At 52.2% G+C, this 15050-nt stretch overlaps 4 protein-coding genes across 4 annotated transcripts; 2 read left to right on the top strand and 2 right to left on the bottom strand.

Moving 5' to 3' along the window:
- Positions 1–485: 485 nt before the first annotated feature.
- On the top strand, positions 486–1964 carry CC77DRAFT_982037 (hypothetical protein). The gene is made up of 4 exons (XM_018536101.1): positions 486–817; positions 872–921; positions 986–1118; positions 1191–1964. Exons 1-4 carry the CDS (start codon positions 626–628, stop codon positions 1848–1850), a joined length of 1035 nt encoding a protein of 344 aa, XP_018390161.1. The 5' UTR covers positions 486–625; the 3' UTR covers positions 1851–1964.
- Positions 1965–4100: 2136 nt separating this feature from the next.
- On the bottom strand, positions 4101–5624 carry CC77DRAFT_927145 (hypothetical protein; the record flags this gene model as incomplete). The annotated part of the gene is made up of 2 exons (XM_018533976.1): positions 4101–4123; positions 4175–5624. 2 exons carry the CDS (start codon positions 5622–5624, stop codon positions 4101–4103), a joined length of 1473 nt encoding a protein of 490 aa, XP_018390160.1.
- Positions 5625–6035: 411 nt separating this feature from the next.
- On the top strand, positions 6036–7869 carry CC77DRAFT_542898 (hypothetical protein). Its single transcript, XM_018532096.1, has 2 exons — positions 6036–6620; positions 6671–7869. Exons 1-2 carry the CDS (start codon positions 6447–6449, stop codon positions 7565–7567), a joined length of 1071 nt encoding a protein of 356 aa, XP_018390159.1. The 5' UTR covers positions 6036–6446; the 3' UTR covers positions 7568–7869.
- A 4100-nt stretch (positions 7870–11969) lies between these two features.
- Positions 11970–14669, bottom strand: CC77DRAFT_1028499 (hypothetical protein; the record flags this gene model as incomplete). The annotated part of the gene is made up of 4 exons (XM_018526449.1): positions 11970–13674; positions 13723–14298; positions 14422–14562; positions 14656–14669. The coding sequence occupies 4 exons, from the start codon at positions 14667–14669 to the stop codon at positions 11970–11972; spliced, it is 2436 nt and encodes an 811-aa protein (XP_018390158.1).
- Between the last annotated feature and the right edge of the window lie 381 nt (positions 14670–15050).

The raw sequence follows: 15050 nt of genomic DNA, 5'->3' as shown, positions 1-15050 counted from the left end.
GATAGACGGTGCGCGGTCTGATCATCTTGGGAGGTATGAGCAATGCCAGCGGTTAGTACACGAATCTCACATCATGTTTGTTGTTCAGTGTGGGGAACATGTTTCCAGGGAGCCTGACGATGGAAGGACCATTACTCTCTTTTTGGTGTGCGAAGCGTTTGGCTGTATGCGGCTGGTGTTTTCCGGCATGGGTTGTTTGATCTATCTTCTGGGTTCTTCTTGCGTTCATCTTTTCTGCAATGTATCAATTAGGTAGTGTTTCAAAAAGGCCTTGTCGACTGCTTTATAGCAGGTCTGGCTACGGTTTTACCGTTCAAAATGGTCACGATGCATGTGTGGTGTAACATGGGCGAGTAAAACGTGTGCAGTCGCTGTGAGCCAGAGATGCCGTCATGGGGCAGTGTCGGCGGCGACAATTCGCTGGGAAGAGCCGTCAAGGAGCAGGCCGAATGATGATGAGGGGAAGGGTCCTAGACGGGCGCTTGACCGCCGCGAACTGGACCCACTTGGTCAACATGGACGTCCGCGCTCCTCGATAACTTCCCTTCAGGCCGCGCAACACGCAATTACCCACCAACTCTTTAGAACCTCTGAGTGACCTCTTTTCTCCCAAATTCTGAACAAGATGGCTGCCGCTGCCACCAACGAGCTGAAGCTCGACCCCAAGTACGACCACTACGACTACCCTACCGTTGCTCCCACCGCCCAAAGTGGACACCCAGGCCACACAACTCCAGAGCAAGATGCCCAAGTCTTCCAGCTGAGGACCCAGCTGGAGCAGGCTGGCCACACCAAGAACCTCGACACTCTGACCCTGGTATGCTCGTCGGTGCTAAGGCGGTGAAAAGATCTCAAGCTAAACAATTCACAGCTACGATTCCTCCGCGCGCGAAAGTTCAATGTTGAGCTTGCGAAGCAAATGTACGTAAACCTCGCAGAAGAAGAGCACATGGGTGTGTATAGAACGCATGCTGACAATCACCAGGTTCGTTGACTGCGAGAAGTGGAGGGCCGAGTACGCTGGCTGCGGTGTTGATGAGCTGGTCCGCACCTTCGACTACAAGGAGCGACCCGAAGTCTTCAAATATTACCCCCAGTACTACCACAAGACGGACAAGGTATGTGGCCTATACTTGGGCGCAGGATACGGCCCAGATTCACCCAAGAAAAACCTCTGACGTAGATACCAGGATGGCCGCCCAGTCTACATCGAGCAGCTCGGCAACGTCGACCTCACCGCACTCAACAAGATCACCTCCCAAGACCGTATGATCCAGAACCTTGTCTGCGAATACGAAAAAATGGCCGACCCCCGTCTCCCTGCCTGCTCCCGCAAGTCTGGCTACCTCCTCGAGACTTCGTGCACAATCATGGACCTGAAGGGTGTTGGTATCGGCAAGGCTACCTCTGTGTACGGTTACTTGGGTGCTGTGTCGCAGATTGGCCAGAACTACTACCCAGAGCGTATGGGCAAGATGTACATCATCAACGCCCCCTGGGGCTTCTCCGGTGTCTTCAGCGTTGTCAAGAAGTTCCTCGACCCCGTCACAAGCGCCAAGATCCACGTTCTCGGCAGCGGATACCAGAAGGAATTGCTGGCACAGGTCCCGGCAGAGAACCTACCCAAGGAGTTCGGTGGAAGCTGCCAGTGTGAAAAGGGTTGCCAACTGAGCGATGCGGGCCCATGGTGGGATCCCCAGTGGGCAAAGGAGCCCAAGTGGGCCAAGAAGAGCGACGACGCGATTGATAACTCAGCACTTCCTGCACCTACTGAGGGCACTGCTGGTACTGCACCAGCTGCGCCTGTCGGCACTGACCCTGCTACTGCACCTGCACCCGCCACTACTTAGGTAGAGTGTCTTATTGAGGCGGCGAGGGGTGTATAGAGTGGCAACGGTTTGGCGTAGGGGCGTGACATTCGATAAGGGGTGTGTGAGTTGCTCGCTGATTGCAAGATAGATAGGCGTGGTAGGTGTTCACGCGTTGGCATAGCAAGTGTAAAATGTTATCACAAAGCATAAGAGTCAACAAGCCCGCATTGAGTGAAGAGTTTTGCACCTCTCTTGTGTATGAGACTTCCTACACGAGCCATCCCACCACCACATTGAGTTTTCAATTCTCACAGCACTAACACGGCTTACTTACTACAGTTTCGTGGCGATAGCAAAAGATAATGTTGACACTAGGACAACACTCTTCTCGAATCCTTACATGTTGGGACGACTAAATGACCATATTTGCTGCTAAATACCTGTAGGTATGTTACTCTATTGCAAGACTAATGTTGTCCAAAGGCGCCAGCCGGCACAATCACCCTTTTCCTCTCTCTCACGCCAAATACAGTTTCTTCATACGCTGCTTGATTAACTTCTCAGCCTGTCAGCTAAACATGTCGGTCATCAACGACTCAAAAGAATGCCGGTCTCGTTGTACGATCAGTTCAGGCCAGGTTCGCATGATATCTAGAGATGCTTTACATATGTGTTCTCGCATGATCATCATATTCATTCTTGTCGCTGATTCATGTAATGCAGGATGGCGCTCCATCCATCAAAATTCAATCATTTGCCATCTGTAAGCTCTGCGTCCTAGCGGAGATGCTCATGGACGATACTACCAAGGAGATTATTCTGGAGACGATTCCTGATCAGGATAAGGATCCTCGATTTGAGTATCTCACTTCAGAGCCAGTGGCAATCTGTACGATCTATAAAGGTGCTATTGAGACTAGCACTGCTCGTCGTCTGATGATCGAAATGTGCACACAACGTGCAACCAAAGAGGGTATTCAGGACTGATCGACTGAGAATCTGCCCAAAGATTTTCCCCTCAATCTATCTGTCAGTCTCATTGCTAATCGCCCCGTTCTGACCAACACAACAAGACTCACGCTAAGTGGTCTGCTGAGAGGGATTCCTTGATCCTAAGGAATTCTCATCTGTCCGACTCAGATAGGGAACTGTATGAATACACGAAACCTCTAGCGACTCAGCATCCCCAACTTCAGACTTCGAAAAACAATAAGCGCACAATCGACAGTGAGGAAACTGACGATGGTAGCTGGGAACGTGTGATGCCTAAGAAGAGGAAGAATATACCTCCAATAGATGTTCATGGACATTGATGGTTACCCTGTAGATATGTCTGAGGATGATTCTGCCTTTCTCAACGATTGGTCTATGATATTGGATGCAAACTCGTAAAACACAAAGACAAAAATCAGGTGAGACTCATACTGACAATACGTACCACAAACTAGCTTGACAGGCACACAGCCAACTGGAAGAAGGGTAGAAGCTATGTGCAGATGCAACACACTAGGTTCGGGACATGATCGTAGGTTTGTACCGTGAACAATGGCATTCGAGAAATCATCACAAGAAGCTCCAGATAAAGATGAATGCACGTATAGGGCGATCACATCGTCTGTTCACCAATGCTGTAGAACGCTTGTGCAATAGTTGGCATTGTATGTTGTTCTAGTACGGATAGCTAGACCTGATGTTTGTGCCAGGTATGAAAGAACGCCTTCTCGTCAATCCAGTGTCGAGACAAAGTTAGACGAGGAGCCTGTACGCATTCTTGAGACGTGTTGCGCGGGTTTAGAACGCGAACAGCAGCTAGATAAACTCAAGAGTCTTGCAAACTCATATCGATCAACCTTGACGTCTACCCGCACAGCAACTGTATTACAAAACTCAACAGACTTGGTACATTCTCACACAAGACAACAGCATAGGGCTCACGATGATACAATGCACAAACCCAGTCATGAAGTCAGATAGCTTTTGATAGATTACCAGGTATGTGAGTATCAAATAGATCAGCAGCGAAAGACCAGTAGGGCGACACGAGGCACCCCAGATCCCTAATCGCGTAGTTTCCCATAGCGATGCTCCTACTCGCCGAGAGCAGTGAGAAAAAGGAGAAAGCGTACGTACAGTACACGCCCAAGAAACCATCGAGGTAGTAAGCATACCATCATAACGCCGTGCTCCAATGTATACATGCATCCGGAAAACACAGTAAGCTTATGCCTACGATATTGTAGACCGCCAATAAATCACGCGGTAGCGATGTCAGGTTGCAGCACTCTGCGACTAGATACGGTGCTTCTCCGATTCTGTACATGAGGTTAGCTTCTGGATATTGCAAGTTAAGACAGACTACTAACCAAGTCGCGAGTACAGCATGTAAAGTGCCATTTGGTTACACTCTTGTGTACCTGTAATGGTGACAAGACGCTCGTTGCTATTGTCGGTGGGCTCGTTGATTTTGATGACACTGCCACTAAGCTGACGGATCTCATTAATCTTCGCACCGCCCTTGCCGATAATAGCGCCAACCATATCGTTGGGGATGAAGATCTGCTGGGTGAGAGGTTGGCCGGGCATGCCACCGACCGCTGCATGAGGAGCAGCACCACCATGCGCAACAGGCGCTGCAGCAGGGTGACCACCGTAAGGAGTGGGAGCTGCAGGACCACCGTAGGGACCGCGGCTAGGCGAACCAGCTCCGTAGGGCATGTTGGGATGTCCATATGGCGATTGTTGAGGAGGCTGTCCATGCATGTGGGGAGCACCATATCCTCCATGAGCGGGGGTTCGCTGAGGTGGTTCTTGACGACGGAAGTTCTGCGGGTGAGAGTACTGGCCTCCGGCGGGCTGGGGAACGTACGGCTGAACGGACATGCCACCAGGGACTACGTTGGCAGCCATGCCGCTACGGGTTGCGTATTGGGACGCAGCGGGACCGCCGAATCGCTCAGTCAGCTGCTCGACCAGAGTCTGAGCAACATAGTACACAGCAATGTGTACAGCGTCAGCAACACCCAGGACGATCAGCGATCGCTCGCCAGAGTTGGGTAGGAGAGTGTCAGATGCGTTCAGCTTAGCGTTGGAAGCGTCTTGAATCTCACGGATGCGGACACCGGCTTTTCCGATGATGGAACCAATGAGGATGTGAGGAATGAGGAGGCGCATAGGGTACGCCTTGGAGGTGGATGTCGAAGGAGTCTCGAGATCCTCCTGGTTGAGGGTGCGCACAATGAGGCCGAATGCTTTGGACACAGCATCAACTTGGCCGCTTACAGTAAGGATACGTTCAACAGCGCCTCGAGAGTAGTCGCTAACGGTGCACTTGGCGCCAGACAGACGACGGATCTGAGTTACGTTCTCTCCGCCCTTGCCAATGATAGTAGCCGCCTCGCTGGTGCCAATACAAGCACGCACATGTAGCCAGTTGGTCTCGTCCACCTGCTGGTTGTGATTCACAGGCCGACCGTTAGCACCGGATGTGGATTGGATAGGCTGGGTTTCAAGAATAGAAGGGGCGTCGGGGACAACAGTATCCGTTTGGATAGTCTCGTCACCATTTTCAACCACAGTCTCGGCCACTTCGGGTACTGCTTTCACATCCTCTTGCGTGATGCCTTCTGTGGCAACATCATCGGCCTTGACAGGTTGGGCGACATCGATATCGTCAGGGTTGGGCGCGTTCTCCTTGAGCATCTTATCGAGGGCCGGGCGCTTGGCATCGGGTTGGTCGTTGGGACCGGTAGGCGAGGAGGGCTCTTCAAGCGGTCGCTTGGCCGAGGAGGCTGCGATGGTGGGTGATGCAGACATGATTTCTGTGTATGAGTTGTGGGTCTTGAATCTTGAAACGGATATGCACGCTCTTCACAGTCGACGCGCGCTCAAACGGGATGTTGAGACTTGTTCAATTGATCTCGACTAATTGCGACTTTTATGTACAGCTGGGGCCGTGAAAGAAAGCGTGCTGTGAGGGCGGATGGAGGGAGTCGCGACAGTGCGGTGAAGGTGCGTGGATGTGAGGTCGCCGGGAGCTTGAAGGAGTATGGAGCGTGCAGAGGGTGCAGTGGTCGGAGAAGGGATGCCTCGGAGAATGAGGAACCGTGTATGATGGTGCTTGTGATGGAGCGGGAGAGTCGGAAAGGGTGTATGTTTCTTGGGGCGAGGTGAGGTCGACAGACGAAGAAACTGGCCCAAGGAAAGAAAGCTCGCTCGTCAAACCTTCTCGGCAACGGTCCGGCGTCTCAGATGGGAGAGCTCGAGGTTGCGTGCCTTCCTTCTCAAACGAGAAAGCAATGTTAGAAGAAGGGGTCGCGATGGAGATGGAGAAGGAACTATTGGCGATGGTTGAGAGCAGCAGGTGGTTGGATGAGAGGAGGTAGCGCAAACAACGCAAAATGGGAGCTATCGCGGGGAGATCGGCGCTAAGTCTTGGCGCGTCACGTGTAGTTCTACAACTTTGTCTGAAAACACAGGCAGTGCAAGGTGTGAAGCAGTGGTGAATCTCTACGTGGTGCAGCGGGAACTGCAGTGAGTTCAGAGTCGAAAGGGGTGACGTTGCCCTCCCCAGGCACCACGGGTCTGTTAGCGACACTGGTGGACCGCACCATAACACGCAGCCAACCTATTGCAGACATGGCGCAACCGCAGAACGAGACACTCAAAAAGATACGCGAGTATTCCGAAGAAGCTCGTGGGCTGCAGGATGATGTTGTCGACTTCGACGCGTCGAGTACCGAGGCGCGTTTGGAGCAGACGGTGAAGGAGCTACAAGCACGCGTGCAGGAACAACAAGCAGCGCTTGACAAGGTAATGCAATGAAGACGCGTCTGCATAGATACATGCTAACCAGATGATAGCTACGATCACGGTCACAGGTTGATATAGAGAGTGCGGCTTACGCATCGGAAGATCCGCGTAAAAAATTGCAGCAACTCATTGCTGTCAAAGACGCGTATCGACGTTTGAATTCAACCGCAACATACCTACCTGCGCCAGGATCAGTTCTACCTGCACTCTTAGCAGCGCGTACCCTTCAGCAGAACATTAAAGGAACCAAGGATGCTATCACCAGCACGCAATCCCAACTGGACGTCCAGGAACCCAACCTTCGTCAAGAAGAAGCCCTTTTACATGACGCCCAACTTCTGAGTCAATCAATGGAGAACCGCATTGAAAGACTACGTTCTCAGCACGAAGATCGCTCACAGAAGACACCCGCTCAGCTTGCGCGAGAATTGATTGCGGCTAAGCGCGCAAAGAAAGAGAGCTACGACAAGGAGATGCAGCGCATGGGTGGAGCAATGAACGACTTCATCAACGATTACCTCTCTAGCATGCTTGCAGCAGAAGAGCTGGGCGGACCTGTAGTAGGTGATATGCTTGATGTGGAAGACGATACACTTGCTGCCGGGTTCACGAAGAAAGGACGCCCAAAGTCGTCCAAAAAGCCAGCATCAGATAAAACGCGACAACGCAGGATTGACCAAATTTGGGGCAAGAAGACTGCTGTTGACGATCAAGAGGAGGAAGAAGAGCCACCTACTGAGGCCGAAGCTGCAGACGCGGAAATGCGACAGCTGATTGAGAACCTGTTTGCTACGTTGATGGGACCAGGAGGTGGAAAGGCGTATTTCCAACTACAAAGAGATTCTGCAGCCTCGAGGTTCTTGGTCAGGGCAAAGATTGCGCAGTTCCACCCAAAAGATGCGAGGAAGCTTAGACTGATTGACTTTGGAAGAGAGTTGGATGACTGAAATTGCTGGTGTAGAGTTACCTGACCCTCTGTTGCGAGGTTGCTGCAGTTGCTGCACTACGAGCGCCAATCGACCGCCACAAACTCGTTAGACAGATCTGACCTCGTTACGAGGGGAATGGCATCCACAAGCATACATCACCCAAAGCCTTGCCGAAGTTCCTATCGTGTACTCATCCCTTTTCCCCCATGTCTATAAAGAATATCGACATGTGGCGGTGCATTCGTGTTTAGTATCTAAACCGACATCGTACGTTTCCTTTTCGGAACTATCAATACCTTGGTTCCGCGCTCCACACATGCACGCACGCCTCCGGCCCACACTGCATCCCGCGCAACACATCATCCACAATCCAGGTTTTGGGTCAGGATAACCCGGCTTTTCCCCAGCGCCTCCGATCCTCTTTCGTCAGTACAGTATCCCAAATGAACTAATGACCCGAGTATCGGAGCCACTGCTCCGAAGAGAGACATGGGGGATTTTGGGACATCGGAAAAGAAGTACAAAAAGAGGTCTTATCGCAGAGGCGGTATTGGGAGTGCACGTGCGCGGGGGTGAAGGATTTCAATGGCAACGTTACCATGTACAATAACATGACCTGATATGAGGATGGGGATCTTCCCGTCCTGGCGCTTCCGCCGACAGAATCTGACAGCGAAGCGATCAAAGCATTCATACAAGCACATGGGTAGCAGGCAACTTCCGGCCGAAGCTCACTATGTCCCAGAGCTGAAGAAAAAGCAGAAAAATACGATGCTCAACAACCAGCCCCCCATGTTCGTCGTCGGAGATCCAAGAAAGAACCTTGGAAAAAGTAATCCGATGCATGAGAATAGTACCGTATGTGTCCCAAAGATCCGAAATGGACTGCCGGATGGGGACACACCCTGAGGCGCCGTCAAAACAAGTACCGTGCAGGTGACTACCTTGAGCATACCCTTGCAAGACGCACAGTAAGATCGTAAGATGCACGTCGTACTAATGCAGACGCATCAACGTGGCTCCTGTAGGTACACTCAGACTTCACAGAATCGCTCTTTCAATCCGCCCAACCGGCAGTATTCCAGGTGCGTCAGCGGCTGATGGCGCATGACAGCTTTCTCCAGCCCACTGATTCGTTGTCAGTCGTAAACGAGATGACCCACGATCCCAATCGCAACCTCTTCATTCGAGGGATATTAGGTGCGGCCATTTCTGCCGGAGGATGCGATCGCGATTGCGCGCGTAGCCTTGCCAGTGCAGCGCGACGGGTGGGAGATCTGAAGCTGCTCAAGTGCTGACTGCCTGGGCTGCTTACAGGTACCGGGCTGCGGGAAGCGAGCTGTGGGGACACCGCTGAATTGTGCTGGATCTCCAGCAAGTGCACGCTTGGTCTGTCAAACTTGAAACACATGCCGGATGATTAGGGAGAGCGTTTTCTGACCGCATGTATGAAGTCATCATGGAGCAACAGTTCATACATGCGTTCTGACAGCAAGAACCGAGGCCTTTCTCGGTCTTTGATTTCCGCGGTAATTTGCGTTGACAGGTGGATGTCACGAAAATGCCCGGTATACACGTGCACACCTCATGAACGAGTAGCGAACAGGGGTGCTGAAATTGCTGATTCCACTTTTCTTTTCCCGCTCAGAATCCGATCCCAATCTGGTGACTTCATCATGCATAACAGAATCACATATCATGTCGCAATACACGGGGCTTTTCTTTCAGATTTGCATTGTTTGCGGTCCGATAATACGGCCGGTTTTTGTGAAAGATATGGTACGGTGGGGGATGTTGGGGTGATGCGGGATTTGAATCTGGGATCGGTAGTCTTCCCGACGCTTTAGTTTGTTGATGCGTACCAAACCTACACCATCATCTTTTAGCCGTCTACGAGAATCAAATGATACCTTCCAAAAATGCTCAAGTGTATCCGTTTTACGAAGCTAGACTACTTCTCAAACCTCAGCTCGGAGCACCACAAATCGCAGTACATAACCTCACGTAACAGCAATGACAATCATCCTAGCCTGCTTGATGCCCAGGTGGAATTTACCGTAATGCATCCAGTGCGAAGACTAGATGCTGGAATAGGCCCATCTGGAGCTCCATTCCATCGCCGTTTCAGCATCGTGGCTGTGCGCAATTTGCTGTTTCTTCTGAGTCGTCGGAGATGTTCCGTCTGGTGTCCGCGCTGCGAAGTCAGATTAAGCAAAGAGACATATGTGTCCATCATGGGCTAGGATCTGCAAACTACGGCTGATATTCTTACCCTACGGCAGAAGCGGGGTACCAACAATCTAGAATGCCAGAACAATTGATATGTCGCCGAATTTTCTGGAAATGGAATTGTGCTGGTTAGAAGTGAAGCATTCTGGCATGTGAAGTGATCAACACCGTTGCGAGGGGTACGTAACACCTATCTGTGGCGGTGCAGACCTCTTCGGGTGACGTCTCGGTACACTTACGTCAAGATACTCCACGGTGGAGTGACCGACAACTCCCTTGCGATAGGGAGAAGAAATCCTCCGCAAGCCGTGAGTCACAGTTCGTCAATGTCCGCATGACACCTGCGTCAGCTGCCAGGGCGTTCTACGCCATGTGGCACACGCCAGCGCTCCCGCAGTTCGTGGCGAAGGCCAGGGTCCAGCCACACCACTCGCCACTTGCCGGCTCGCTTGAGTACACAAGATGTCGATCTCTGTGTAGATCCTACATGCTTATTGGTTGTCGTACAACGCTTTTGTGAAATGGCCTTACAAAATCACTATGATTAGAACGCCTCATTCCAGCGTAGTAAGTGGCCGATAGCCCGGATAGTCGTATAGTAGGTTCCCGTTCATGTTGTACGTTTATTCCATGTTTCCATTGGAAGGAACACTCTTCGGGGTCCGCGAGGCGTTCTGCTTCGACACAAGAGGTGGCGAAAGTATTCCGAGCGAACATACTGGCGCATGTCGGCTAGCTTTCCGTCGCGGCCCTCCTGTTCGAGCACAATATGAGCGACGGCATTACCGGAAGCCTCTCCTTATGCATAGTCTCGGTTTGAGAGTCCATTCGCCTCCGAAGATACTCTCGAATGTGCGATTTCCTTGTAATATCACACCACACTTGCATGAGCGCTTGCTTGGTGCTGCACATCCCGTAGACTATTCGTTCAAGCCACAATCCGTACGATGGATTGGCGTTTCATAATATGCGATTTCGAATAAGGCAGTAGGAGACCAGATCTGATCGGTCCTTTCTCATTCGACGCGTACTTTCTCATTGCCAACGCATCTTCCAGACCCTGCTCCCTCGGTCTGACTTATCGGTTTTCTGTAGGTGTACCATGGTCGTGATTCGTGAGCCTTTTTCTGCAGTATGACATCAAGTCTCGGGCAGACAATCCTTTGAGTCGGATACATGTGCTATCGGAATCGGCTACCATACCCACACTTCCCGCCAGCCCCCTCAATTACTCGCGTGTCAGGGGTCCCCGCCCAAACGCTGACAGGTGTACCAAACACGGTGTCAACAATGTTGAGTTTAGTGTTTGGAAAAGCGAGACCGACGATAGTCGTCGCATAACCCATTCGCGAACGTGTATTGATTGACGCTGGTGCAAGCCGCCCGTTACTGCTGAACCCCTGGTGCGAACGCTTCGCGCGTAATTTCCGGAGACGATAGCGTGTTAAATGCTTGTGCGCGCCAAGACACTGAAATATTATTCGATGGGGCAGGCAAGGAGCAATCTGCCGCGATGGGGTCGGTCGGAAAAAAAGGTTTCTAACTTTGGCGGCGGACGGGGAATGTAATGATCATCGCTATGTCACAACGTCAGTGGGGGTGTCCGCGGTCAACGGCGCAGCTTCGGTCGGCCAGGGTAAGAACGTGGAGCGCAAGAAAATTGTACAGGGAAGAGAAGTCGAGAAATCGCAGGTGACGACAGCTTCAGAGCGAAAAGGTTTGATTAGGCTCGCAAAGGATAATGGGCATGTACACCGTAGTGGACAGAGCTGCCATCCTTGTTGTATGTAGAAAGAAATTACAGGTTCAACGCTCCTCCCTCGTAGTTGCGTGTGTGTATCTCGCTATGTGTTCGTAACAGATCGTTGCTTTGCAATCTTAGCCGCTGGAAAGGTGAAAGTGGTAATAGTATAATGGGTATCGTCGTCGCACCGGAAAGAAGAAGAATAGAAAGGTATCAACAAAGGAAATGCAGCAAACGCTCTGGTCGAACGCGTGGTATCTCCAAAGGCGCTAAACGCCAAACAGTAGAACTGAATCAAGTGATGTTAATTCAGAACAGCCCTCAAAGAGCAATGCAAGGCTCCAAGGTACGAATAGTATGAGGTCGTGACAATCGGCAAATTACCGAGAAACAGGGTATCAAAGATGAAGGAACGGCGTCTCGCAGGCGAGCGATAGACATAAAAGCCTAGAAGAGAAGACGGAGTTCGTAACCGGTCGAGTGAACGTTTTCCGTAACGCTGATGTCGCCATCAACTTGAATGTCTGTAGGACCCGCATCCCATTCGCGCTTCATAGCATGCACTGGCGGTGTGCCGATCTCATGGAATTCGGCTGTCATGTCCTGTTGCTCGGGAATCCTGTTGACTGCATCGTCGTCCATCAGAATCTGCAGTCCTTTTTGGTTGACGCGGATGGTTCGCGTGACCTTGGTTGGCTCGAGCTTGATCTTCATTGCAATGCTAGCAACAAGTTCTTTCACAGTACGCTCCATTAGATACACGGCGCGGAAGTAGTTATCATCGGGTTGCCGACCGGCGAAGCGCGGTTGGACGAAGAAGCAGGCGACAGGCTTCAGCATAGGCTCCGGAGGCGGCTGGTAGGTTTGATCAACCCCAAGGGCTTCGATCCATCCAGAAAGCGCGTGGTCATCAGAATATGGCCGTTGGACCTTTGTTGGAACGTCTGCACCGCCTTGAATGCTAGTCATGCCCTTCAGATCACCTGTGGCTGTTTGTGGCATGTTGCGCCATTCGTTCGAGGACATGCGGGATGGTGGCTGGAAGGGCGCCGGACGTTGGAAAGACGTAGTCCTGCGCTTCTCCGAGTGGAGAGATTGAGAGCTGGGAGTTGGAGATACAACAGAGGATGTTCCTGTTTGCGACTCTGGAGCCTCCCACATGGGCGCATCCACGTTTGTGTCAATCTTAGAGAGTTCTTGAGGAGCAGCTCCTAGGATCACTGGGTGAAGATCCGGGTCATCCTGCTCCTCTCCCTTGAGGTAAAGAACACTGACAGGCCTGGTGGAACTGAACATGTCTTGAAGTGATGCCAGTTTGATGTGAAGGTCTTCTTCAGCAGGCGCACGGCCTCCTTGATTGTCGCTCGCAGAAGACATGGACCAGGTCCTCTTGTGCTTAGGTACCTTTCCGGGTCGTTGGCTGACACTGCCCTTGGAGATTGATCCACTACGTTTCCGCTTGCCGAAATCCTTCATGCCAGACTCGACCTGAGCAATCTGTTGCTTCAGCTTGTCGATAGTCTTCTTGACATGGGCGACGTCGTTGGACAGCTTCCGCTCGGCGCCATGGTCACGGAAGAGCTTGACTTTGCAGTAGCAAAGCTCAGCATCCGGTCTTTGGGGTGATGATCCGGTAGCTTCGGTGACCATCTCTGTCTTCGCACATAACCGGACGGGAATGCCTTTGACACCCTTGGAGTGACTGAAATCGGTAGAGAGGAAGTTGAAACGCACGGCCAAAGAGCACTCGGGCGAAGAGTTGTGAGTTGGTGTCCATACAACGACAAATCCATCGAAGGAGGAAGATTCGAGTTCAACTCTGGGACGTCCTTGGATCTCACCGCCGCTGACTTGGCTCGGGTCCACGAATTCAACTGCTTGAAGTCTTCCACCACGCTGGTGCGCCTCGTTAGTTCCGCGGCCCTCTTTCCACAGTTGCCAGCAAGACGCGGGTCGCTGACGCTGCTGCTCGTCTTCGAAAGAAATGCGAATGAAGGTTCTGTACTTTGTCGATGGAGATTGCGCTTGCATGGGGGCCGTGTCTACAAGAGAGATGGAATAGGCCTGTCCTTTGTTGAGATAGGTAACAGGAACTTCATCTGACTGCTTGATCATGGCCGTGGGAGCATTCAAAGTAACGTGGTATCGGAAGCTGGAGAAGTTAGTACGTGAAAGAGGCTGGAAAGATAGGGCGACGGACTTTTGATTAGGTGGAGGGGGTGCCGGTGCGACGGCAGCTGCCATGCCTTCATATGAATGGGGTGCATAACCAATCAGAGGGGACTGCTCTTGCATCTCGACCTCTGGGACCATATTGTCCATTGGCGAATCCTCGTGGTTTTGCGCCATGTTGCCTTGGTCGAATGCAGCAGGCTGATGGGTGAACTGGTGCGGGGCAAAGGATTGAGAATGCTGGGGCTGCATGCCAAAAGGGTTGACATTCTGGAAGTGATGCGACCCCAAAGCATGGGGATTGAAACCATGAAGATGGTTGGCAGGCGCGACCTGGCCGGCATGAAGGGCACCTTCGGAGGTAGGAAGCGATAGTGGTGTTCCTAGGCCAAAGCTGAAGCCGGGCGTGTGGAGGTCTCCGGCCTGGCTGTGGTAGAGCGTGTTGGTGCCGCCAGGAGTTGGCGTATAATAGCCAGGAGGTTGGTTTGCGAAAGAGGTGAAGGCAAAACTGTTGGGGTCCAGCAGCGAGGGAGTGAACCTCCACGGCTCGGTATTTCCACGCGGGGTCGGGTCCTGGTCTTTGATGTCCTCATGGTCGAGTTGTCTGAAAAACATGTGGGTTAGTATAATATTTCTGTGCGTTGTGCGTGCATGTTCGGCTTCGGCGGTGTTGTTGTTGATGTTCGTGCCGAGTGACATGGGATGGGGGGATCTCGGAAGAACGTACCGGGAGGGGTGCGCGACATCAAGCGCATCTGCGAGCGTGTGGCCCGGAGGACCTGCAATAGAATGCGAACGCTGCTGGAGGTGAGGGAAAGTCGCCTTGAAGTCCTCTAGGAGCTTTCCATCGGGTTTTTGGGAGTTGAGTCTGCGCATGTCAGTCGTGGGTCGGCCAAGGTACATGATGTCTTCACGCGACGCGCGCAAATCACATGCGAGCTTGGGCGCGGGCGGGACGTACCTATTTCGAAACATGGCATCGGGCGCTCTCGCGGTATTAGGTCTTGTTTAATTCGGGTTGCATCTGGGAAGTCGATGGGGAAGAAAAGGTGTTTGGGTTGGGGAGCCTTGGAGGAGCAGACTATGGGTTGATGAAACGGAGAGCAGCTGCCACGAGAAAGTCGAGCCTGGGAGAGTCAAGCCACAGGTGTCCAGGGCCGGTGGTCAGACGTCTTTTAGCTAGCGACCTGAGCATCCACAGGGCCTGACGGAATTGCAAGAGGGCCGCGCGTGGGCATGGGTGGAGCGTCGGGTCTAGGCACACGGTCCCTGCTCCTCTAACGCTACAGTTTTGCGCGGCCCTAGGCGGCTTTGGTCCTCCGCCCTACTCTGTGCGCGACATGCTGCCAGAACTGA

Source organism: Alternaria alternata, assembly GCF_001642055.1.
Source record: "Alternaria alternata strain SRC1lrK2f unplaced genomic scaffold CC77scaffold_3, whole genome shotgun sequence".
Taxonomy (NCBI): Eukaryota; Fungi; Ascomycota; class Dothideomycetes; order Pleosporales; family Pleosporaceae; genus Alternaria; species Alternaria alternata.
The sequence above is the reverse complement of the archived record's forward strand: the minus strand, read 5'-3'. Positions and strand labels throughout refer to the sequence as shown.